This window comes from Rhinopithecus roxellana, chromosome 9 (assembly GCF_007565055.1).
Source record: "Rhinopithecus roxellana isolate Shanxi Qingling chromosome 9, ASM756505v1, whole genome shotgun sequence".
Lineage (NCBI taxonomy): Eukaryota > Metazoa > Chordata > Mammalia > Primates > Cercopithecidae > Rhinopithecus > Rhinopithecus roxellana.
This window is the reverse complement of record NC_044557.1, coordinates 24,587,520-24,610,794: the sequence shown is the minus strand read 5'-3', so window position 1 is coordinate 24,610,794 and position 23,275 is coordinate 24,587,520. Positions and strand designations below refer to the sequence as shown.

Below are 23,275 nucleotides of genomic sequence, written 5' to 3'. Positions count from 1 at the left end.
GCCTCCAAAAGTTCTGGGATTACAGGCATGAGCCACTGTGCCTGGCCAGGCCAGTACTTTTTTAAAAAGAAAAATTTCAAGCAGTGTGTATTAGTTTCCTGTTGTTGCTGTAAGATGTTACCACAAACTTTGCAGCTTAAAACAACACAAATGTAGTATCTTACTGTTCTGGCGGTCAGAAGTCTTAAATGGATAAAGAGGGCTGCACTCCTGCTGGACACTCATGGGGAAATTCATTTCCTTGCCTTTTCAGCTTCCAGAGGCTGCCCAAATTTCTTGGCTCATGTCCCAGCATCACTCTGATCTGTGCTTCTGCCTTAACTCAGGCTCTCCTGCCTGCCTCTTTCCTTTATAAGGAGCCTTGTGATTACATTGGGTCTGCTCAAATAATCCAGAATAACCTGCCTCTCAAGATTCTTTTTTCTTTGGACCAACACCTTCTCATTCCCCTTCTCCTAGCCTCTAGTAGTCATCATTCTACTCTCTGCTTCTGTTGAGTTCTGACTATTTTAGATTCCATGCAGAGGTGAAAACATGCGGTTTTTGTCATTTGGTGCCTGGCTTATTTCATTTAACAATGTTCTCCAGGTTTATTCATGTTGTTGCAAATGACAGAATTTCTTTCTTTTTTAAGGCTAATAGTATTCCATTGTGTATGTATGTATCATATTTTTGTTATCTGTTCATCTGTTGATAGACACTTAGATTAAGTCTTTATCTTGACAGTTGTAAATAATGGTACAGTGAACATGGGAGTGCATGCATCTCCTCAACATACTAAGTTCAAGTCCTTAGAATAAATACCCAGAAGTGGGATTGCTGGATCAAATGAGAATCCAGTTTTTAGTTTTTTGGGGGGACTCCATACAGTTTTCCATAATGGCTACACCAATTTACATTTCCACCAACAGTGTACGGGTGTCCCCTTTGCCACATCCTCATCAGTGTATTTTATCTTTTGTCTTTTTGATGATAACCATTCTCACAGGTACGAAGTGATGGCTCATTGTACTTCTCTTTCTCCTTTTTCCTTTAAGTCTCTGCCCCAATTGGAAATCATTGTGGTTTTGATTTGTATTTCCCTAATGATTAGTGATGATGAGCCATATATGTTGGTCATTTGTATGTGTGTTTTTTTTTTTTTTTTTTTTTTTTTTTTGAGATGGAGTCTTGCTCTGTTGCCCAGGCTGGAGAGCAGTGGCGCAATCTCGGCTGACTGCAACCTCCATATCTTGGATTCAAGTGATTCTCCTGCCTCAGCCTCCCGAGTAGCTGGAATTACAGGTGCCTGCCACCATGCCCGGCTGAGTTTGTATCTTTAGTAGAGATGGGGTTTCGTCATGTTGGCCAGACTGCTCTCAAACTCCTGACCTCAGATGATCCTAACGCCTTGGCCTCCCAAAGTGCTGGGATTATATGAGTCACCGTGCCTGGCCTCATTTGTGTATCTTCTTTTGAGAAATGTCTGAATATTTCTGACATTTCAGGATTTCTGAATATTTCTGAATTTTCAGACAATATTCAGGTCCTTTGCCAATTTTTTAAATCAGGTTTTTTTTTTGCTATTATTTTGAGTTCCATATATATGGAAAAATATATATATATATTTCTTTTTTGGTGGCAGTGTCTCATTTTGTCACCCAGATTGTAATTCAGTGGCACAATCGCGGATAGCTGCAGCCTCTGCCTCCCAGGCTCAAGTGATCCTCTCAGCCTCCTGAGTAGCTGGGACTACAGATGTGCACCACCAAGCTTGGCTAATCTTAAAACATTTTTTGCAGAGACGAGGTCTCACTATATTGCCCAGGCTGGTCTTGAACTCCTAGACTCAAGCAATCTTCCTGTCTCAGCCTCCCAAAGTGCTGGGATTATAGGCATTAGCCGTGGCGCCTGCCCTATATTTTGTATATTAACCCCATATTAGATGTATTGCTTGCAAATATATTCTTCCAATCTGTAGGTTGTCTCTTCACTCCGTTTACTTTGCCATGCTGAAGCTTTTTGGTTTGTTGTAATCCCAGTTGTTCATGTTTGCTTTTGTTGCCTGAACTTTTGGGGTCAAATCCAAAAAATGATTGCCCTAACCATTGTTGTGTTGTATTCCCTCTCTTTTCTTGTAATATTTTCACAGGTTCAGGTCTTATGTTTAAGTCTTTAATCCATTTTGAGTTGATTTTTCTATATGGTGTGAGACAGTGGTCTCATTTCATTCTCCTGACTCCCTTTATCGAAGAGACTGTCCTTTTCCCATTGTATGTTCTTGGCACCTTTGTCAAAGATCAACTGATTGTAAATGCATGAGTTCGTTTTGGGGCTTTTGTTTATGCCAGTCCCATGATGTTTTGATTACTGTAGCATTGTAATATGGTTTGAAGTAGTGTGGTACCTCTAATTTTATTTGTTTTGCTCAAGATTGCCTTGGCTAATCAGTTTTTTTGTGTGTGTTTCCATTAGACTTTTAGAATTATTTTTTCTATTTATGTGAAAAATGACATTGGAATTTTTAAAGGGATTGAATTGAATCTGTGGATCACTTTGGATAGTATGGACATTTTAACAATATTATTAATTCATCCAACTCAGAATCCAAATCTTGAGATCTCCTCATCTCAAGATTCTTAGTCACCAAAGTCTCTTTTACCATATATGGTAATGTATTCACAAGTTCTGGGGATTAAGATGTGGACATCTTGGGTGGGGGTGCATTTTTCTTTGTAGCACACAAGATAAATTATTTTGATAGTTTCTCAAATGTAAGATCACTAGAAGGTGAGGTAAATCGAGAAATGTCCTATTTTCTGGAACTGCAAAGTGGATATAATGACACTTTTGAGGATAAAAAGTCACGTTAATAACACTTGTTGTTAAAGGAAAAGGGAGGAAGGCATGGCGTGTTGCTGGTTGAGATTCTGCATTTGGTTTTGCTGTTTTGGAGACAGGGTCTCTCTTTGTCTCCCAGGCTGAGTGCAGTGGCACAATTGTAGCTCACAATGTGGAACTTCTGGGTTCAAGCTCTCTTCCCACCTCGTTTTCCTGAGTAGCTGGGACTACAGGCGAGCACCACCATGCCTGGCTGATTTTTTTAATTTTTGAGATGAGGTCTCGATATATTGCCCAGGCTGGCCTTAAGCTCCTGGGCTCAAGCAATCTTCCCACCTCCATCTCCCTAAGCTCTGGAATTACAGGCATGAGCCACGGGGCCTGGCCTACCTTGTTTTTTAAATGGCAAAGATGTACCTGAATGCTGACACTAGAACACCACAGCCTAATGTGGGGCTGAGAAAAAGTGGCAAGTGCGTGAATTATTATTAATATGATCCTCCTTATTTTTAGGTTATTTGAAATATTATACTAGCAATACACAAATATTTCTGCATATTGTTAGTAAAACCTTTGTCAAGTCTGTAGAGCAAAAAATTGAAAATTCTGTAAGTAAACTATATTCTTTTCTCTGGGGATACCTATTGGTGTGTATTTGTCACATCTTCACGATGTATTTAATATGTATGTGTTTTTGCTTTTTAAGAAATTTGTAGAATTTTTGTTTCTTCTACTTTACATAAATGAGATCACTTTGTGTCTAGTAGCCGATCCTCTTTTTCAGTGTTTTATATCGCCTTTATTAAAAACACCAGCACCCAGAAAATGAGGATGGGTGTTAGATGTTGATGATAACAGTAATAGGTGTAGATAATGTTGTTTCATTTGCAGGCATTATTCTGAGTGCTTTATTAACTCCTCTAATCCTCACTATTCTATGAGGCAGGTATTATTATTACTATTCATATTACTATTTTTGAGACAGAGTTTCACTCTTGTTGCCCAGGCTGGAGTGCAGTGGTGCGATCTCAGCTCACCGCAACCTCTGCCTCCTGGACTCAAGCGATTCTCCTTCCTCAGCCTCCCGAGTAGCTGGGACTATAGGCATGCGCCACCACGTCCAGCTGATTTTGTATTTTTAGTAGAGATGGGGTTTCTCCGTGTTGGTCAGGCTGGTCTTGAACTCCCGACCTCAGGTGATCCACCTGTCTTGGCCTCCCAAAGTGCTTGGATTACAGAGCCACCGTGCTCAGCGAGGCAGATATTACTATTATCTTCACTTTATAGATGAAGAAATGGAGGGAGAAAAATTAAGTTACTTGTGCCACTTTGTGCAGGAAATGGGGTAACTGAGGTCACAGCCAGGCTGTCTGGCTCTGAGGCCTGGACCACACTGTTGTGCTACTTTTGCATTTACAAGAAAGGGCTAAGCACAGACAGAATGTGAGTGTGTTATTTGGGAATTTTAAGCAAAGCCTCATTGGTAAGTTGGCTCATTTTCTTCCCTTCTATGGCAGTTACACAGTTTTTTATTCTTAACTCATGTGGGACAAGGGTCTTTTGAAATGAAAGGATCAAATCTGAACTTTTAAATTCTAGTCTGTTTTCTCCTCTTTCCTGCTGAGAGTAGATTTCTAAATCAGTTCTGATTTTATTTACCCTTACAGTTTAGAGGGTGCCTGACTTTCATGATACTTGGCGTCTTCTGCCATAATGAAGTGTCTGCCTTTAAATTTGATGTCCCTTGATCATTTTGTTTTCAAAAAAGAGATTGCTATTTTTTTAAAACCCAAAATACGTAGATCTTGGTTTTTAAATACCATTCTATAATAAAATGAGTCAGGAATCCTTGAAGAAATGATTGATTCCAAATGAGGGGAAATACAAGATGAGCCTGGAACATCTTTTAGTACCAGAAAGTGAGAGAAAGAAGAAAAACTGAAAAAAAAAAAAAAAAAAAAAAAAAAGGAAACAAGTCAGGGTCATAGGAACCAACATGAAGGAAATCTTAGTGATTAGAGCTGGGATGTTTGAACCACAAAATAAATACTGATCGTCATGGATTGTCATCTGTGTAATAAATATGTAGATATAAATCTATACAGTAATATCCACGAGTCTCTGCTAAATTAAATAATTGAAAAACAAGTTGGAGGTTGGGCACAGTGGCTCAGGCTTATAATCCCAGCACTTTGGGAGGCTAAGGCAGGTGGATCTCTTGAGTCTAGATGTTTGAGACCAACCTGGGCAGCATGATGAAACCCTGTCTCTATTAAAAATACGAAAGATAGCCAGGCGTGGTGGCACACGCCTGTAGTCCCAGCCACTTGGGAGGCTGAGGGACAAGGATTGCTTGAGCCCAGGAAGTTGAGGCTTCAGTGAGCCGAGATTGTGCCACTGCACTCCAGCCTAGGTGACAAAGTGAGACCCTGTCTCAACAAACAAACAAAAAGTGAACTGAAGAAAGAGCAGCTCTTTGGTTTTTGTTTGTTTGTTTGTGTGTTTGTTTGTGAGATGGAGTCTCTTGTTACCCAGGCTGGAGTACAGTGGCACGATATCAGCCCACTGCTGCCTCTGCCTTACAGATTCAAGTGATTCTCCTGCCTCAGCCTCCTGAGGAGCTGGGATTACAGGCACCCACTGCCACGTCCAGCTAATTTTTGTATTTTTAGTAGATATGCGGTTTCACCGTGTTGGCCAGGCTGGTCTTGAACTCCTGACCTTGAATGGTCCACCCTCCTTGGCCTTTCAAAGTGCACGATTACAGGCATGAGCCACCGTGCCCGATCTATTATAGTAGAATTCTAATTAGTACACATGGAAGGAATGTTGGATATAATTTGCCAGTAGGTACTTAGAAGTAATCATTTTTGTAGGTAAGCACTACCAATGGATGCTATTATAAAATTAGTGATAATATGAGAAACAGGGTATTTGTATAGTCTGAAAATCTCTCTCCAATTAATTATTAACTACAAAGGAAAAACTGATAGCTTCATGACAGAGAAACCTGAGAGATAACACCTTGCCTGATGGTCTGTGTTTACCCGGGTCCATGTTGACACTATGTAGCTTGCTACTGTGCCCCGAGAAGGGCACAGGCTTGTTACTGTGTTGTTCTCGCCAGAATTGCATAACCTCAATCTAGTAATGAGGAAATACTAGACAAACCCAAATGGAAGTTTCTATAAAACAGCTGACTAGTGGGAAACAAAGACTGGCCACACTTAGAGAATGGAGGAGACCAAAGAGAAGTGGCAGGTGAATGCAGGATCCTGGGCCAGGAAAAGGGCATCAGTGGTCAAACTCGTGAAGTTTCAGCAAGGTCTGTTGATGAATTAATAGTAATATGTCCATGTTAGTTTCAATAATTATACAATTATGTAAGGTGTTAACATTAGGGGAAGCTGGGTAAAGGGCATATCAGAACTCTGTGTACTCATTTAACCCTTTTGTTAGTGTAAAATTATTTTTAAAAAGTTTAAAAATGTAAAAGGAAAAATATAGGCCAGACATGGTGACTCGATGCCTATAATCCCAGCACTTTGAGGGGCCGAGGCAGGTGGATTGCCTGAGTTCAGGAGTTTGAGCCCAGCCTGGGCAACATGGTAAAACCCCATCTCTACACAAAAGCCCCCCAAAAACAACTTAGCTGGGCATGGTGGTGTGTACCTGGGTCCCAGCCCCTCAGAAGGCTGAGGTGGAAGGATCACTTGAGCCCAGGAGGTGGAGGTTATAGTGAGCTGAGATTGCGCCACTGCTTTCCAGCCTGGGCAACAGAACTAGAGCCTATCTCAAAAATAAATAAATTTTAAAAAAAGAGAAACAGTCTGTCTCATCTAGGGTGTAGTAGACAATGATGGTATTTTATACATTCAGTAGTCAAATCATTGATGTCTGGGCTGTAGTAGACAGTGATGCTGTTTCATACATTCAGTAGCCAAATCACTGAGGACCTATCATATGCTAGGTACAGTGCCAAATGTCATGGAAACCAGATGGAAATAGAGCTCCCTGCTCTCAAGGAGCTTACAGAGGCTGAGACAATCATGCACACAGTTATCAGGTCATGTCCATAATGTGTGCAGATGAACGTTCAGTGAGTGTGTAGAACCCGTAATGTAGAAAGAACCCCTAATGTGTCTATGGAAATTAAAAAATCTTATTTAGAGACATTTTGGATTTAAATAACTTTGGGCTCAGGTTGAATTATTTGTAGTAGATTTTGCCACTTTTACCATTGGTCACCTGCAATGAAAAGCTTCAGGGTAGGTGGCAGAAAACAGATTTCCACAGTATCACCAGAGTCCTGCCTGTGTGGGCATCATTTGCTTCATGCAGCGTGTACTGAAATGAGAGAGAAGGGAGGGAGGAAGGAAAGTGGGAAAGGAAAGAAATCTGGCCCAGCACAGTGTCGGGTGCCTACTTCATTTATCGTCTGTGAACGGACCGTGGGAAGTTCATGGCTGTGGAAGAAAAGGAGGGCAGTGCCGGGTGAGGGTCTGGGTTGGGAGGAAAGGAAGGGAAGGTGTGTCCCCTCAGCGTGTGGGGCAGTTGTGAGCGGGAGGCTCTGTGAAGCCTCGGGGCTCAGAGAACTTTTCCTTTTTTCATTCCTGAGTGCGTAAGTCTTAGGATTTTGTGTCTGAAAGTAGCTGCTGATAATTAAACCAGTGATCAGAACCTGTCTTCAGGAGCAGAATGTAAGATGTAAATTATGTTCATTTGGGATGCTTCCCAATTGTGGTCTCTCTTGGTTGCAGAAATGTGGCAGAGGGACCACAGGTTTCTGAAGACAAGATGCAGGCAGGACTTTTTCTCCTTGTGTTACAGAGCGGGGGTAGACAGTGCTTCTATTTCAGCCACCCCCCCTTTCTCTTTCATGCCTCCTTTGTCACCAGTTCCCAGGTTATTTGATTCCAGTAGTCTTTTTTGCAGATAAATTGTTGAATAACCTCATTTCTGTGAAACTTAGGTTCCCATGTCCCTCCACGTTTCTTATTTTCTATTATCAGTGAGAGAGGAATGAGTGTATCATGCTTAGGGGAGCTGAGCAGGAACTAAGCTGTTAGCCCTAAATAGAGGAATTAAAGGAGGGTGTCGACAGCTTTGCTCCCCAGAAAAGCAGGGCGGCTCCATCGCAGCAGCCCTTATTTGCCGGCCTCTAGAAACAACCCCACTGTCGGGGGCTGCGTGGGTGCAGTTCTGTCTCCAGGCCCTTCCCTGCACCGTGTCCCACACGTGGATGTTTTGCCCTGACTTGTTTCATGATGACATCTCAGATGTGCTCATTTGGATCCAGAGGAGATAACACTGAAGCCTGGATTTTGATCATCAAGATGCTGTAGCTTGTAAAAATGTGTTGTAAAATAACTAGTGTCTCTTTGGTACAGAATTTCAGAAACTGTGGAGGAGTGTCACTGTGGATTCCATGGACGAGGAGAAAATTGAAGAATATCTGAAGCGACAGGGTATTTCTTCCATGCAGGAATCTGGACCAAAGAAAGTGGTGCGTAATCTCTAGCAAAGCAGCTTAATTCCCCGCCCTGGAAACTGTTAGCCTGCTCTGCTTTCTGCCCTCTGAAGAGCCGGGAGTCGTTCCCTGCCATTGTTTTTCAGTGTGGGCAGCCCAGGTCGCATCTAAGGTATTGCAGGGCTGCAGACCTGCCTTCAGTGCTGCTCCAGGCCTGTGAGTGCCTTTCCACACCCAGCTCCTCCCAAGCAGTCCTGCTCTTGAGATCCAGCCATATGGAACCTTCCAGGGCCTGCGTGTTTCCCACCCTCCGACTCTAAGCTGCTACAGGCCCTTCTCCTCATTCTTAAAGGGAGGCTGCGCCTTGATCTGCACAACCTTTCAGACTTGAACGGGGGGCCCTCCCCTGCTCTATGAGCCTCGCCGTCCTGGTGCCTGGTTCTGCCATCGTGACTTTCAGGTCCCTTAGGAACCAGATATTTTGTCTGTATAGTTTCTAAATCCTGCGCTCACGGGATGTTAGTCATTAAATGATGACTTTTACATTGTCTTGTACCAGCAAATAAAATCTGTAGTCTAAGAACAAAGCCCGGGGGGATGATTTGCCAGCACCCTTGTTAGCAGCGCTGTGCCCCTCCCTGCTTTCCTTGTCCACCGTCATGCTTTGTAGCTTGTCACCTGTGTCTTTCTGGGGTGTGGGGTGGGGATATGTGTTGGGTGAATTTTTAGGACTCACCAAAAGGGAAGCTTTATTGTCAATCTCTTTCCACAAATCAGTGTAATTGTAGCCCTTCATGATTTCCTATTATTGTCTTATTTGTTGATTTTTTTCATCATGTGATGCTAATATTTGAAATATATAGAAAAGAATAAGAGAATATTACAAACCTTCATGTGCCCCTCCTTTCTCAGGATTTTGCCATATTTTCTTCAGATCTTTTTAAAATCGGTAATGGTGGATACGTTTTTAAACCTGATGACAGAGACAGCTGAAGGGCTTCACCGCCCCTTTTGTTTGACTTAGTGCCTAGAATCGTTTTGATAGGTTTTTGTGCCTGCTCCTTCATTTCCGATGGCGTCTGCATCTCAGGGGAACAGAGGCCTGGGGTCTGGTCAGGGCGTGTGCTGTGCCCTGCGTGTGCTGCTGGGCGGCAGAGCAGGAGCAGGGTCCAGACCCGGCATCCTCAGCTGCTGGCATCTGGTCATGCTCAGAACATCCTGACCACACCACCCCTCGGAGCAGCTGTGGTTTCTAACTGTTTTTACCTTTTTCTTTAGGCCCCTATTCAGAGAAGGAAAAAGCCTGCTTCACAGAAAAAGCGACGCTTTAAGACTCATAACGAACACTTGGCTGGAGTGCTGAAGGATTACTCTGACATTACTTCCGGCAAATAGGGAACAGCTTTGCCCTGGAACAGAGTCACAGATACACAATCAAGAGCGTTCCTGCTGATGCTCGGGGTCTGAAGACAGTCTTCCCATCTGCTGCTTGTGGCTGCGGAGAGGAGCAGTTCAGTTTACAGAACAAGTGCAAATTACCAAACTCAAAGCTTATTTGAGTAGAATGGGCTCATGGGCAATGTGACGTTCCCTGTTAACCTGTTACTCCCTGGGAGAAAGGCGCTGTGTGTGGCATGCAGGTGTCTTTGCTGTATTTTTCTTCACTTCTAAATGGTTCCTGGTTCCTTTCTTCCTCGTTTGTTACTTTAGAGCAAGTTTGCCCATAGTCTTGAATGCAGTATTTGTTTATTCCAAAATAACATATTTATAATAAAATCATTGTAGAAGGATTTTTAAGATGTTAGTGAATTCTGTTTCATTCTTGGAAATGGCAGGAAGCAGCTCTGGTCTCTGATTTCCACAGGTCACATGCTGGGGATGTGATGAAGCCTGCAGCCTGCACTGTGTTGCTGAGTACATGGATTTCAGCCACTGGAACACAGGTGTGCTGCTTGTTAGCAAGCTGAGCAATAAAGATGTGCTGGATGTCACTGTTAATGTTTTCTTTTAAAAAGAAGCATCAGTGCCAGCTGGGCAAGCTGGTTCACGCCTGTAATCCCAGCACTTTGGGAGGCTGAGGCAGGTGGATCACGAGGTTAAGAGATTGAGACCATCCTGGCCAACATGGTGAAACCCCGTCTCTACTAAAAATATAAAAATTAGCTGGGTGTGGTGGCACACGCCTGTAGTCCCAGCTACTTGGGAGGTTGAGGCAGGAGAATCCCTTGAACCCGGGAGGTGGAGGTTGCAGTGAGCTGAGATGGTGCCACTGCACTCCAGCCTGGGTGACAGAACGAGACTCTGTCTCAAAAAAAAAAAAAAAAAAAGCATCAGTGTCCAGCTTCTTGGGTTGGTAAATTCCAGAATGGCAAGCCTGGGTAGAATCTCCTTGCCAACCTGAACATCAGCTATACCACGTCCCCACCCTCATGTGGCCTGACCGAGGTTCTTCTGGTGGAGATGCCCTCTGTCACCCTGTCACCCTGTCACTGGCCCAGCTCATGAGAGCCATTATCAAATATGTGAGTGTTCTTTAAAGGAGTGAGGGTGACGCACGGGAAATTCACGTGATGCCTGCTTTTCACGGTGAAGTTCGCATTTTCCTCACCTGCACTCTATGTTCTGCTGTGGTCCTTTGCGCTAGTGGTCATGGTCCTCCCGTCACAGCATGGGACAGTAGTGGATTAGGAAACGAGGTGGTGGTTCTCGGAAAAGGCGTGATGGGAACCCAGAGCAGGAAGTGCTTTGTGCAGATGTCAAGGAGCCCTTTTGCTTTTTCAGCTGTTTTCTCTTTTCTTACCTTTCATCGCTTCACAGCGCCATCTGTTTGCTTTACCTCTTTCTTACCTCCAAGCTCGAAAATGTGGCAGGAGAGGGTGTAACTGAGGTTCCCACGATAATTTAGAACACAGGAAATACAGCCTGTCTTGCTTTGTATCAGCTTTTTTTCTGGTAAGGAAGAGCTTTAATATCTTACGGCATGAAACTAGCTTTCCTGTAAAAAATCTAGAGTTAGCTCATCTCCAGGTAGGTACCAACTTTTGTGATCTCCACACTCCATCTCATTTTATGGGCCAGGTCTGGAAGTGCAGTTTGGACATCTCACCTGCTGTGCAGGGAGATGGGCCTCGGGGCCTCCCTCTCTGTGGTAAGGTGCTTACCGCCAGTTGTGTATTGGTTGTGACTTCCAGCAATGCCTGTGCTCAACTGTACTTCGTGGGCTGACCTGATAATTGATGTCAGTTATTTTGTCTAAAACTCATTTCAGAAATGAAGATCTAGCAAAATGAAGTGACTCACTGAATTGCTGTACGCACAAAATTCCGTAGCTTTATCTCATTCACTTACAGTTTCTTTTATTAAGCTTCGATCCACTTTGTCTACTAATGGAAGAGCAAATCCTCCGTGTACCCCATCTCAAGGTACTTGGGTTGCATCCTCTGGGGACGTGTTGAGGAGGATACAGTGTTTGTGGGAACATTGATGGAAGTTTAGTTGTGTTGGACGGTCATACTACAGGCACACCTCATTTTATTGTGCTTGGCTTTATATGTCTTCACAGACACTATGGAGTTTCTTTTCCAAATTGAAGGTTTGTGGGAATCCGCTTCGAGCAGATCTGTTGGTGCCGTTTTTCTAACAGCATGTGCTCACTTTGTTAGCATTTTTTAAAGCAATAATACATTTTAAAATTAAAGTATATAATTGAGTTCTTTAAGACATAATGCTATTGCTCACTTTCTACTATCATGTAGCATAAACATTTTAATATGCACTGGGAAACCAACACATTTGTGTGACCCAGTTTACTGTGATGTTTGCTTTATTGCGATGGCCTGGAACCAAGTCTGCAGCATCTCTGAGGGATGCTGTACAGAGAAAGCTGTCTCTTCGCAGTTCTTCTGGGTGTCTGAAAACATATCCACCAGAAACACCAAGTTGAAGTCATGTTCTCCCCTCTGCCTGTTTCTGCTGGCTCTGCTGTCCATTTAGAAGCACGTGGGAATGGCACGGCTGGGTGAGTTAAGAGGGTATGACAGTCGGCAGTGCATTTGATCTATAATTCATCACCATGATGTGAGGCTTTTAGGAGATAGCTAAGAGAAATGTAGTCAAGCCTGGACAGAGTGTAAAAACCGAACATTCGGCTGCTGCTGTCACAGCCTGTAAATGTGGCCGGATGATGGTGGGACCCAGCGGACAGAGCGGCACTTGACGCCTATTGAGCAGAGGCTTAGTGGGAAGGCGGCGGGGGGCATCCCGTCCTTCCTAGCCCCAGCGTTCAAGGGACTGCGAGTGGACAGCCCCGGCTTCATCTGTGAGCTGTTGGAAATCTCTAGCAGCAGAATGGGATTCTGAGTGGGGACGGTTTTGTGAGACGAGGGTATTTGGTTTATCAGTTCCCTGATTCTTAGTTAATAGTGATTTTCTGAGGCATAGAAGATGAGACCGATTTAGGCAGGACCAGCTCTAGAAGCGCCGAGAGCAGGTTTGTCTCGTGGGTAGTGACTGTGAGGTTTTGAAGTGCCTACCAAGCCGCCATGCCAAGGCTTGTGTTCTAGTTTTAAGAAAAAAGCACTGTTTTGTCCAGGTAAATCTTTTATTTACAAACTTGTGCATCATTTCTCATTGCATTTAGGCCTTCCTTTTGCTCAGAAGTTTGGGTTGACTTTAAGCATTTGGCCCGAGTTCCTAACTTGGAATTAACGACCATGGGCAGAGTTCCACAAGAATTTCTCAGCTGGACAAGTGGAACACAAGGACCCGAATTTTCTCTTCCCCTCAGATCGTCCATAGGTGAGATGTATGTGAACAGTGGAGAATGGAAGGCCTCACTGTTTTGTTTATATTTACCAGCAAATTATGATGGTTTGTAGGAAGAGCTGCCTCCTCCCCCACCCCCCAAGTAGGAATGAATGTGGTTTGAACTGAGGGTCAGGAAGAGGAAAGTGGCAGGTTCGTTGGAGAGTTGCAGAGGGGCCTAGTTGTCACAGCGCACTGGCACCTCTCAGGACCGGGTAGCTACAGAACCAGGCCAGTTCACACAAGAGTTAATATTAGTTCCATCTGGGATGTTCTGCAGCAGGGACACATAGCTTTACAGTGGCAGTTAATTGAAATTTCCTAGTTTAGGGCTCTTGATCAAATTGCTGACAACATAGTTTTTCAGTATCATAGTTGTTAGAGTTTTAGGAGAGGCAGTTTTTGAGGATGAGTGTTTCAGATAACACCTCGCTGGTAATGAATATTCTTTGGTTTTCTATGCAGGCTGTAAAGTTGTTTTATGCCTGAGGGTGTGGAGAGAATGGTTTAAGAATTGGAGAGGAGAGCAACTGTGTGCCAGAACCTTCCAACTGGGTGGGTGAGAGTGCTTTTGGGAACCTGTCCATATTCTTAGCACACATCATGTCTTGCCCAAAGTGCTCAGAAGCAACTAGTTGAAGTTGGGCACCGGTGGCATGTGCCTATAGTCCCAGCTACTCAGGAGGCTGAGGCGGGAGGATGGCTTGAGTCCAGAAGTTTGAGGCTGCAAGTGAGCTATGAATCTGCCACTGCACTCCAGTCTGGGCAACATAGTGAGACCCTGTCGCTTTAAAAAAAAAAAAAAAAAAACTTCTTTATGTCACTTTGACAGAGATCAAGAATTCTTGTCTATTGGAACACAGAATTCAGGGGAGGGATGGGGCAGTAACAATTGCAAGCTAGTCCATGAAAGTAAGGCGGACACACACGCACGCCCTGGGTCCAAGTGAGTCTGAAGCACAGGTGTGATTAATTGGCAGTATAATGTTCATTTTGTGAACTGTTCTTTTCAAATTCCTTTAATTTGTCATTTTGTTATAGACATGGAAAGCATGGTATTTAATTTCAGATGCCACTTTTATAGTTACATCAGTTCGACATTAACAAGGAAGGGTTCATTTGGTAATCACACAAAAAGATGGGCTTAGTTACCATCTTTCTGGAGCCTACAAATTGGGACATTTTGCATGGGAGCAAGAGCCAACAGCCTGCCTTTTTCTTATTCCAAGTTCTTGATTCCAAAAGACATACTGCATTCATTCCTGTTCAACAGTGACAAAAAAGATAACTTTGCACAGACCCTAATGAAGCTGGTATTTGACTGGTGAGTGGAAATAGTATCTGGAGGTCACACTAGGTTAGTAAATGCCATCCAGCCTTGTCACTTGCACATCATGAATGACTGTCATCAGCATGGGGAAGATTGGAGCGCTCATCCATCCCAAGGCCTCCTGTAAAAAATCATAGGTGACTGTGTTCAGCCAGTGACTGGCTGGGATGGAGTCTGGGCAGTGCCGAGGCAGCAGAGCCCCTTAAGAGCTCACTAGCCTCTATTCCTTAGCTGTTTGGCCAATCTCTGGCACCTGAGTTGGAGCTCATAGGTGGACCAAAGGCAGATCAGGCCGGCCTGAGAGCCATGCTGGCGTGGCCTTCTAAGCCTGGGCCCAGGAAAGCTTTTGGCCTTCTAGTTACGTGAGTTAGAAGGCAGTGGACACAGCCTGCATTTGGTGGCTGGGCCCCTCTGCAGGCAGGCTGTGAGAGCCTAACTGCGAGTCATCTCAGTGCCCAGCAAGACTCAGTAGTGGTTGTTGCCACTGCTTGGACGTAAGCACTATTTTTTTTGCTTTCTTCTTTTGGGGGAAAAAGAGGTGGTGAGAGTGTATATAAAACACGATTGTCTTGGCAATTGGTGCCTGGTTTTCCACTTATTTTTTTTTTATTTTTTATTTTTAAATATGGTTTTGGAGACAGGGTCTTGCCCTGCTGCCAAGGCTTGAGTGCAGTGGAGCAGTCATGGCTCACTGCAGCCTCGACCTCTTGGGCTCAAGCTGTCCGTCCTTCTCGGTCTCCTGAGTAGCTAGGACCACAGGTCCTAGTGCACCTGGCTAATGTTAAAATTGTTTGTAGAAACAGGGTCTTGCTACATTATCCAGGCTGGTCTCAAAACTCCTGGGATCAAGCAAGCCTCCTGCCTCAGTTTCCCAGTGTTGGCATTACAGGTGTGAGCCACCATGCTTGGCATAAGATATATTTAAGGCAGCAGAATGCCTAAGTGACATTTTAATGTAACTCAGAAAATCCTGAGTCAAGCTTTGTAGGCTGAGGTAGATGAGGGACCTCCCTTGAGGTCCCTCTGCCTCTGGTGTCATTGTTGTTCACCAGCTGCTGTGGTCGTGCCTTTGCAGGCTTATTCTCTGGCTCTCCCCGGTGTCTGCTTCCTCCTTTAATCTCTTTGTGCCTAAGCTCAATGGCCAATGCTTAGCTCTGCCGAAGCCTGAAAATGGGAAGGAAATCTGCTGGCCTCTTGTCTGCAGTGTGGGATACATGTAGTTGGTCTTGCTAAAAAAGAATTTGTCAAGCAATGGTGTGAGAGCTGGAATAAACACTTTATTTTTAAAAAATGACAATAGAAAAGTACCTTTAAACAGTTATGAAAGCAGAAGAGACTGTGCAGAAGCAGCTGTCTGCCGTAGAGGAGCACAGGCATCTCACCAAGACCGAGTGGCACTGAGGGCATAAGCAGGTCCTTGAACACCAAAGTGGATCCATCACAGGTCCCCGAGCTAACTGCCCTTTCCCCTTATTTAACGCTAAGAAAGAGCCCCTCACTCCTAGCCTTGGTTTTTTTGTGGTGACCTTTAAAAGCTTCTTGACGTCTTTATTTCCAATGGAAAATAACAAAACAAAAACCCAAACCAACCATGTAATCATGACATTGAAATTTTCAACATAAGCTGAGCAGATCAATAGGAAAGACTGTGATTGTGTTTGGCAGCTGAATTTAGGTCAATGTGGTTTTACAAATGGCTTCTGTACAAGGGGAGAGGTTGAGCTGTCATGAACTCTGGAGATGTGTCAGCTGACAACACCAGACTGACTTTGGCTTTGATGAAGTCTGAACAGAATTGGTTCCAAATGCCCACTGCCTCTGTCTCCTGTGTGGTGTGGCATCTTGTCTCACAGTGAGGAGACGCCATCTGGGGGCTCATGGGATGTGGTCGGTTTGGCCTAGTGCTGCAAGAGTTGGGAATACCAGCTCAGTTCAGCCAATGTTTTGCAAACATCACTTTGGAGATAGACACATGAGCTGCCCACTGCAGCCAAGTGGGTTGGGCACAGCCAGCCCCTTCATGGGCCAGGGCTGGCCTCCCAAGCCAAGGTTTTCCCTTACCAGTGAGGCAGGCTCTGCACTTCCACCGGGGGAAAGGGATGCGGGGCTGGCTTGTGGAAGGTGGGTTAGGCATCGAGTGGCTACACATACAGGAGAGTGGAAACATAAAACTGCACAAACTCATAGTTGGCACACAGTTGATACAGTCACAGCTGGAGCTGCCAGGGCATTCTAAGGGCACACTCCGCAGTTCTTACCAACGATGTTTTCTTGCCCAGTTGTGAATAAGCCATAGGTAGAAGCTCCTGGAGGCTTCTGGTTGATTGTCTTGCAGGGCTGTCCTACTAGAACTGGGATCCTAGACCTAACACTGCAGATAACAGTTCTGTTTCTAACACCTACCAGCACGCTACTAATTTACCCTGGACTTCGGCCAGGCACAGATTTCTATATATTCACAATACAATTCAGGAAATTTTGATATTTGGAAACATGCCTCAAACATGCAACTTATTTCAGAGGAAAAAAATAGATCTTTTTAATTACAAGCATTCAAAAGTCAAGCACAAAATCTGTGATCCAACCCAGTGTAAGATCGTCCATCCCAGCATACTTAAAATGGTATAAAAATACTCACTTTTCTTGGTTTTATTGTTGACTTCTCTTACGTTTTGTTTGAAAATATCTCCAAACTGTACAGAAATTTCAAACCATGCATTCACAAATAACACGCTATTTCTTACAATTATACAGTGTAAAAGAGTAAAACATTTTTATTATATTTTTTCTTCGAGAAAAACAGATGTGTGATAGAGGCTGTGGCAAAGTCTTGAAGGGATCAAAACTGGGCAAAGGTTTTTTTCAACCCTGAAACAGAAAGAAAACATGTTAGGAGGGCAGGTGTCAACCCCTCCCTGGTTGTGATGGCTTCGTCCTGGAGATGCTGTGGATGGGAGAACGGATGGCTTAGATGACAGTGTGCAGATGTGTGTATATAACATATTTACTGACCACACACACACACGTGTCAGTGGTCTCACCTTGATTAGATACACGGGGCAAGTCCTTGACTCCCACTCACAGAGCCCGACCCCGGCCCAGAGGTTTTCTTGAAACACATCTCAGCTATATTGTATTACTCAGTCACTTCTTTTCCTGCCATCTTACCAGCATGTCTCACACGTTTGAGAAGTTGTAGAAAAGGTGTATGCAGAAGGCAATCAGCTCAGCATATGCTAGAATTTTGTACAGGGAGATGCTTATTTGTGTGTGGAAAGAGGCTATAAAGAAAAACAGATAATTACTGATAACCTATCTCAATGTCCCAAGTTAGATGTAGGAAAATGTGTTTAAAGTCCTGAAATAGGAATATTTAGGTGACCACTGAAACAGTGTACGGGATGAGCTTGTAAATGTTCCTTTCTATACAAACCAAGTCTGTCCAACTTGGATCTGACCTGTGACCCAATATACCTTTTTCACTTCCCAGTTTTTGGACGACAGTACGAGTGGAGAGCAGTAGTAACGGCCAGCGGAGCAGGGGCAGGCCAGTCAGAGCTTTCCACAGCGGGCCATGGATACTCCAGACCTTCTCTGTGACGGGAAGCTAATACTTGCCTGTCTCTCTTCATATAGTTCTAGCACATCCGCTTAAGTATGCTTACTGTAGACAGCCCTCAAGGCAGCCCAATCCAGACTCATCCCTGTGCACCCCTGCCCCGTCCCTGCCCTTTTACACCGACCTCATCTCCTGTCCTCGGCTCATCTGCTCCTTCCACTCCACCATCACCATCTTAGGGCCGCTTGTGCGGATGTGTGCTTCTACCTTGAATCTTCATCCACTTTGCTTCAGGCAGCAAGACAACATTCCTAAATCACTCTCCACCTCATCTTTCCAATGGCTTCCAAATCCCTAACACATCCTTCAAGGCCTTCAAAAGCCTGGCCGCGGGCTACTTTCAGCAAGAGCGTGCTGTGCCTCTTCTTACTTGTTCTCTTCTGTTCTAGTCCCCTCAGCACATACAGGCCCCACTGTCTTTCAGAACTCACGCCTCCGATCTCTCTGGCCTAAGGGCTTCCTCCTCTAAGCTCCTCGCAGGGGTTCTCACTGACCAGGCCACTTTGGCTTCCACAGGGATGAGCTTACATTATTTTCCTGAGACCCTCTCCTCCTCCTGAAACCCCAGACACAGTCACTTGCAGGTGGCCCAAATGCAAACCCTCCAAACACTTAGACTGCAGGACACACGAAACAGAAGTGATGGGTCATTTATGGCATGTGGCACCGAGACACGGGCCCCTGGGGGTTGATGACATCTGGCCTGGGAGCAGGAAACTAAGGGTGGGGATCCACTTTGGGTTCTGCACACCAGCCCAGGGGCACCCTGAGCCCTCCATGGGTAGGCCTGGCCCTGATGAGGGGGATGTGGCGCCTCCAGCTTTCCTAGGTAATGACCCACACGGCTTCCCAATGCCTCGGCCCCTGAGCAGGCGGAATGGCTGCCTAGGAGAGCTAATCTGAAGGGAAAAGGAACATGGTCAGGAGGAGGGCGGGAGCAAGTCTAGTTTTCTGGCCCTTCCATAACTGCTGTGTAAATGAGATCCTCGTATGGGAAAGGAATGTAGTCACGCTACCACAGATGATCCCAGACTGAACAGAAGGTCAAAATGTGGCTATTTCAGTCCCTGTAAACAAGGAAGAGGTTTAGCTAGGAGCGGAGTTCAAACCTTGGAATGTCTTAAGAACATTTTAAACAGAATCCAAAGACATCCCGGAACACAGCCCCGCGGAGGGATGGCGGGGTCAGGGTTGGGAACGCATAAGGCTCTGATTAGGAGCAGGTTCTCCTTGCGGGGTCTTCCTGGAAGGGGCCGACTATGACATACAGGTGATGGGATGTCAAGACAGGAAGCAAAGCTCCTTATCTCAGGTAAGTGGGAACAGTCCCAGTTTGAAGACACTGGAGAATGTCTCCTGGTCTCTTAAGGAATATTATACAATTCTAAAGCACTGCATTTCGGGTCTCTGCTAGAACTCAGAATGCAAGGGCAGATGGGCCTGGGGTCAGGATGCTCGCTACCTGCCCCTTACTGCCGTCTCTTCGCACCCAGTCAGGGTCTTGGTCCAGTGCCTTAGGAGATTGTTCTCCCAGAGGAAAGACTCCCTTGATCCATCTATGTGTGGCTCCTTGACCTAATTCCTGAGGATTCCTTTCCCAAGAGTTTCCAACGATTCCTCATTACCAAGTCAGATAAGGAATATTCTCCCCCCAACTCCAAACAAACATGGACTATCATGTGGCAAAGGTTCCTAGTTAAGAGTGCTTCAGTTTTCATTTAATACCTGTCAGGATCATCTTCAAAAATATCAGGCACTGATAAAATTTGTATTAGAGATTTTCAAACATGTCATTGAAAAAGTTCACGATCTCTGAAGCCCCTGGGGGCACAGTGTTCTGCAGTTTGGAGCTCCACTCCAGCCCTGGGGCCATGGAGAGTGGCCCATCTCTGCTCTACCAGGGTAGGTCACATAAGCAGTGTCGTCTGACCTCAGATTTGGGAAGAGAAAAGCGCCCTCCAAACTTGCTCCTGTATCCCAGGGAAGGCTCCAAGAAATGGTGAGCTCCACCTTAACACAAGGCGCGGAGGGGCGAAGGTGCTGAGAAGGCCACGGCGCCCCTCCGCGCTGGCTGCCGCCGCGCTCTCAGGCACATCCAGGGCATCTGCAACCTGACCCTCAGCTGCCCCAGGACCATGACCCAGACCTGCCCTCCGTCACTAGGCCCTTCCATGGCCTGCCAGGAAAGCTCCCCTGCTCCTTGCATTGCTGACACTTTGGTTGACTTGCTGCATTTAAAAATCATGACATCGGCCAGGAGCGGTGGCTCACGCCTGTAATTCCAGCACTTTGGGAGGCCGAGATGGGCAGATCATGAGGTCAGGAGATCAAGACCATCCTGGCTAACACGGTGAAACCCCGTCTCTACTAAAAATACAAAAAATTAGCCGGGTGCGGTGGCGAGCACCTGTAGTCCCAGCTACATGGGAGGCTGAGGCAGGAGAAGGTGTGAACCCAGGAAGTGGAGCTTGCAGTGAGCCAAGATCGCGCCACTGCACTCCAGCCTGGATGACAGAGCGAGACTCCATCTCAAAAAAAAAAAAAAAAAAAAAAACATGACATCTAACCAGCATTCAAAACTTGCGTTAAGTGGAAAAAAATGTGTAAGTGGCTTAACTGACTTTTAAATATCCCCAGGAGGAAGAATAAAATCATGTCTTTTAAAAAAGTTTGCGTGAGTGATGACTGTTAAGAGCCATGGCAAAAGGAACAGCTAACACGCTAGAAGGTGGTGGGCCTAGTGGGATAGACCCGGCTGCCGTATGTGAAAAAAGCTTGGGTTAGTGCAAGAAACAGACGCCCCGGGAAAAACGCCCCAAGTGCAGGATCCAGCTCCCTATCAGAAAGCTGCCTGGGGTGGTGGGAGGCAGGCTCCCCAGTGGAGCACACATCTAATAATGCCTGCTCCTGGGTCGGCACTGAGAGGTACCGTCAGAGTATGAAGTGACTTAAGCCCCTCAAATGCGGTCCAACCTCCTTGGCCAGAACTGCTTGGTTCTCTGTCCGTAGCAGGAATCTTGTTCCTTTCGGATCCATCTTTTTTTATAGGCCCCTCAGAGGGATGCAGCCTGCTGCTTTATTTAGGCTGAGCCATAAACCGCCACAGACTTGCCCCTGGCGTTCCTGCAGCTCTAAGCCAGGCTTTCCAGAGACCCAGCAGCAAGGTCACCTCTGGGGATGCTACATGAGGATTTTTTTTTTAGACTCCATTTCCTGCTAGTAGCTGACGAACTGAGGAGTGACAGGTGATATCGACTGAAAAGACAGATCACCAAAAAATCATGACCTACTAAAAGGCCCACAGTCTGGAGAAATTCACTGAGAAATCTATGATTCAGTCATGCCCAAGGGTAATTATCCTGTGTCCCCAAGTCATCAAGAAATGGCTGATCATACTCAGTATAACTGGATTAATAAGATGGGGGGATATACACATTACATCTGAAACAGATTTCCAACAAAATGATTAATTTCCCCCAAAAAAGGTGACACTTAAAGGGAAAAGCTTCATTTCAGTAACATTTCCTTAGGCGGAATCCCTCACTCCAGGTGCTGCTGGACAGCCACGTGTTCATGGTACCCAAATACTGGGGTGATGCGCTTTAAAAATATATTAGTTGCTGTCCTGGGATGACCTTCTCTCGGCAGGCCGTGTTGGAGCAGATGTTAAAGAGCTCCGGGCAGAATCACCCGGGGTAGAGGGACACGAGCACCTGGAATGCCTGACCCCACCCCCAGAGGCCCACAGTTCCCATGTGTTCACACTGGCCAACACCTCCGTACCCCGGCCAGGCCATGCCGCCCCTCTGAGGGCTGGTTCAGCCCTGACTCTGTTACTCACCAGCATGCTCCAGTTTTGTAGAACAGCTAGAGAACAGTGGCCACCACTGAAGATTGCATTAATACCCACAAGACAGATTGCAGCCGCCATCACACACCTGGGACCTGGGATGGAGAAAGATCACCCGTTAACGGTGCACAGTAAACTCCACTTGGGGCTGCCTTGGTCTTGAACACCGGCCTGCTCTGAGGGCAGAGAGCCGAGAGGCAATGACAAAAGAGATCAAAGGCCTCTGCTGCTGAGCTGAGGACGAGAGGATGCTGCAGGATGGCCTTGGATATACAACATGAAAAGCTCTCAGCCAGGAAAACACACTGAGGAGTTGGTGGAGCAAGTGAGAGGATGCTCCTGGGGGCCAGCGAGGAAGGACATTCCAAGAAAAGCATGTGAACTCTTCACTGAGGGTGCACTAGGAGGCTGCGGGCCCAGCAAGCAGAACTCTGCACCCACGTCCCTGTGGTTGCATCCCAAGGGCTGTGGCCTAGACCCCGAGGACCATCCAAAAGCCCTGCAGAGGAAAGGCTGGGACCTGAGGCCCCCACACAGCAAGATCCAGAAACAACTGCCTCCAGGAGGCTTCGAAACACAGCAGCTTTGATCAGCCCAAGGCCATAAGAAATCCCTGTCTGACACAGGCACCAAGGACTAAACTTTGCTCTAAGCACCTCCTGGAAAACAAAAACTAAAAGGATGCACATTTGTGAACCCATCTGGCTACTCCCTAGGGTCTAAGAATTTTGAAATACGAAGGTGCAAAGACCCAGCAAAGAATCGGTTTCTAATATTCCTCCTGCAGGTACAGCTGTCCCCGAGCCAGCTGGTTACAGCAAGGATTCTGGTGCCAGGGAAGGAAGCCCAATTCCCTGCATGTGGACACCAGCGGTCTATTTCCCACTAGCGTTTCTCAGATCTCCCTTACTGCAGACAGACCGTGTCCAGTATGCGAGGCGTTGAGAACTGGAGCGCATAACGCGCTGCTGCATACTGTCCGGGTTCCCCAGAAAGGTGGCACTGGCTCAGCTGGCACCTCCGAGTGGCCCCACCAGGACTCTTCAGGGGGAGGGGACTGCCTGTGCTGAAACCCAGCTCTGGAATCAAGGGTGAGCCTGAAGACTACCTCCCTAGGACATCTCTCTCCTCCGATTTAAGGAAGAAAATATTTTCCCCAGAGCTTCACTATACAACATTAGATGTGATTCTAGTTTCCTAGTAAAAGTTGGGTTATGAGAACAGGAAAATAATTATCTTTGCACATGAAACCTATCAGCTCACCCAACGTCTCCAGCCCCCGTCCACACGGGAGGGAGAGCACGAGCCACCCAGAGCTGCAGAGCCATGCCACGCTTCCCGGGAGGCTGCATTTTTAGGATGATTAAGAAGTCTCTGGGCTTC

General features: G+C 45.8%; 2 protein-coding genes across 3 annotated transcripts in view; one reads left to right on the top strand and one right to left on the bottom strand.

The window, feature by feature from the left end:
* Nucleotides 1-10,087, top strand: part of GTF2E2 (general transcription factor IIE subunit 2) — an 88,170-nt gene extending 78,083 nt beyond the window's left edge. For both annotated transcript variants that reach the window (XM_010370881.2, XM_010370882.2), the window contains exons 7-8: nucleotides 8,211-8,326; nucleotides 9,569-10,087. In XM_010370881.2, coding sequence (XP_010369183.1) covers nucleotides 8,211-8,326; nucleotides 9,569-9,685 — 233 coding nt within the window. In that variant the 3' untranslated portion in view covers nucleotides 9,686-10,087. The remainder of the gene's footprint in view (nucleotides 1-8,210; nucleotides 8,327-9,568) is intronic.
* Nucleotides 10,088-15,680: 5,593 nt separating this feature from the next.
* The window catches only part of RBPMS (RNA binding protein, mRNA processing factor), a 191,884-nt gene continuing 184,289 nt past the window's right edge, over nucleotides 15,681-23,275 (bottom strand). Inside the window, exons 8-9 of the mRNA XM_010370886.2 lie at nucleotides 21,884-21,987; nucleotides 15,681-17,291 (exon numbers count right to left, since the gene is read on the bottom strand). The gene's annotated coding sequence lies outside the window, so the exon portion shown is untranslated. The remainder of the gene's footprint in view (nucleotides 17,292-21,883; nucleotides 21,988-23,275) is intronic.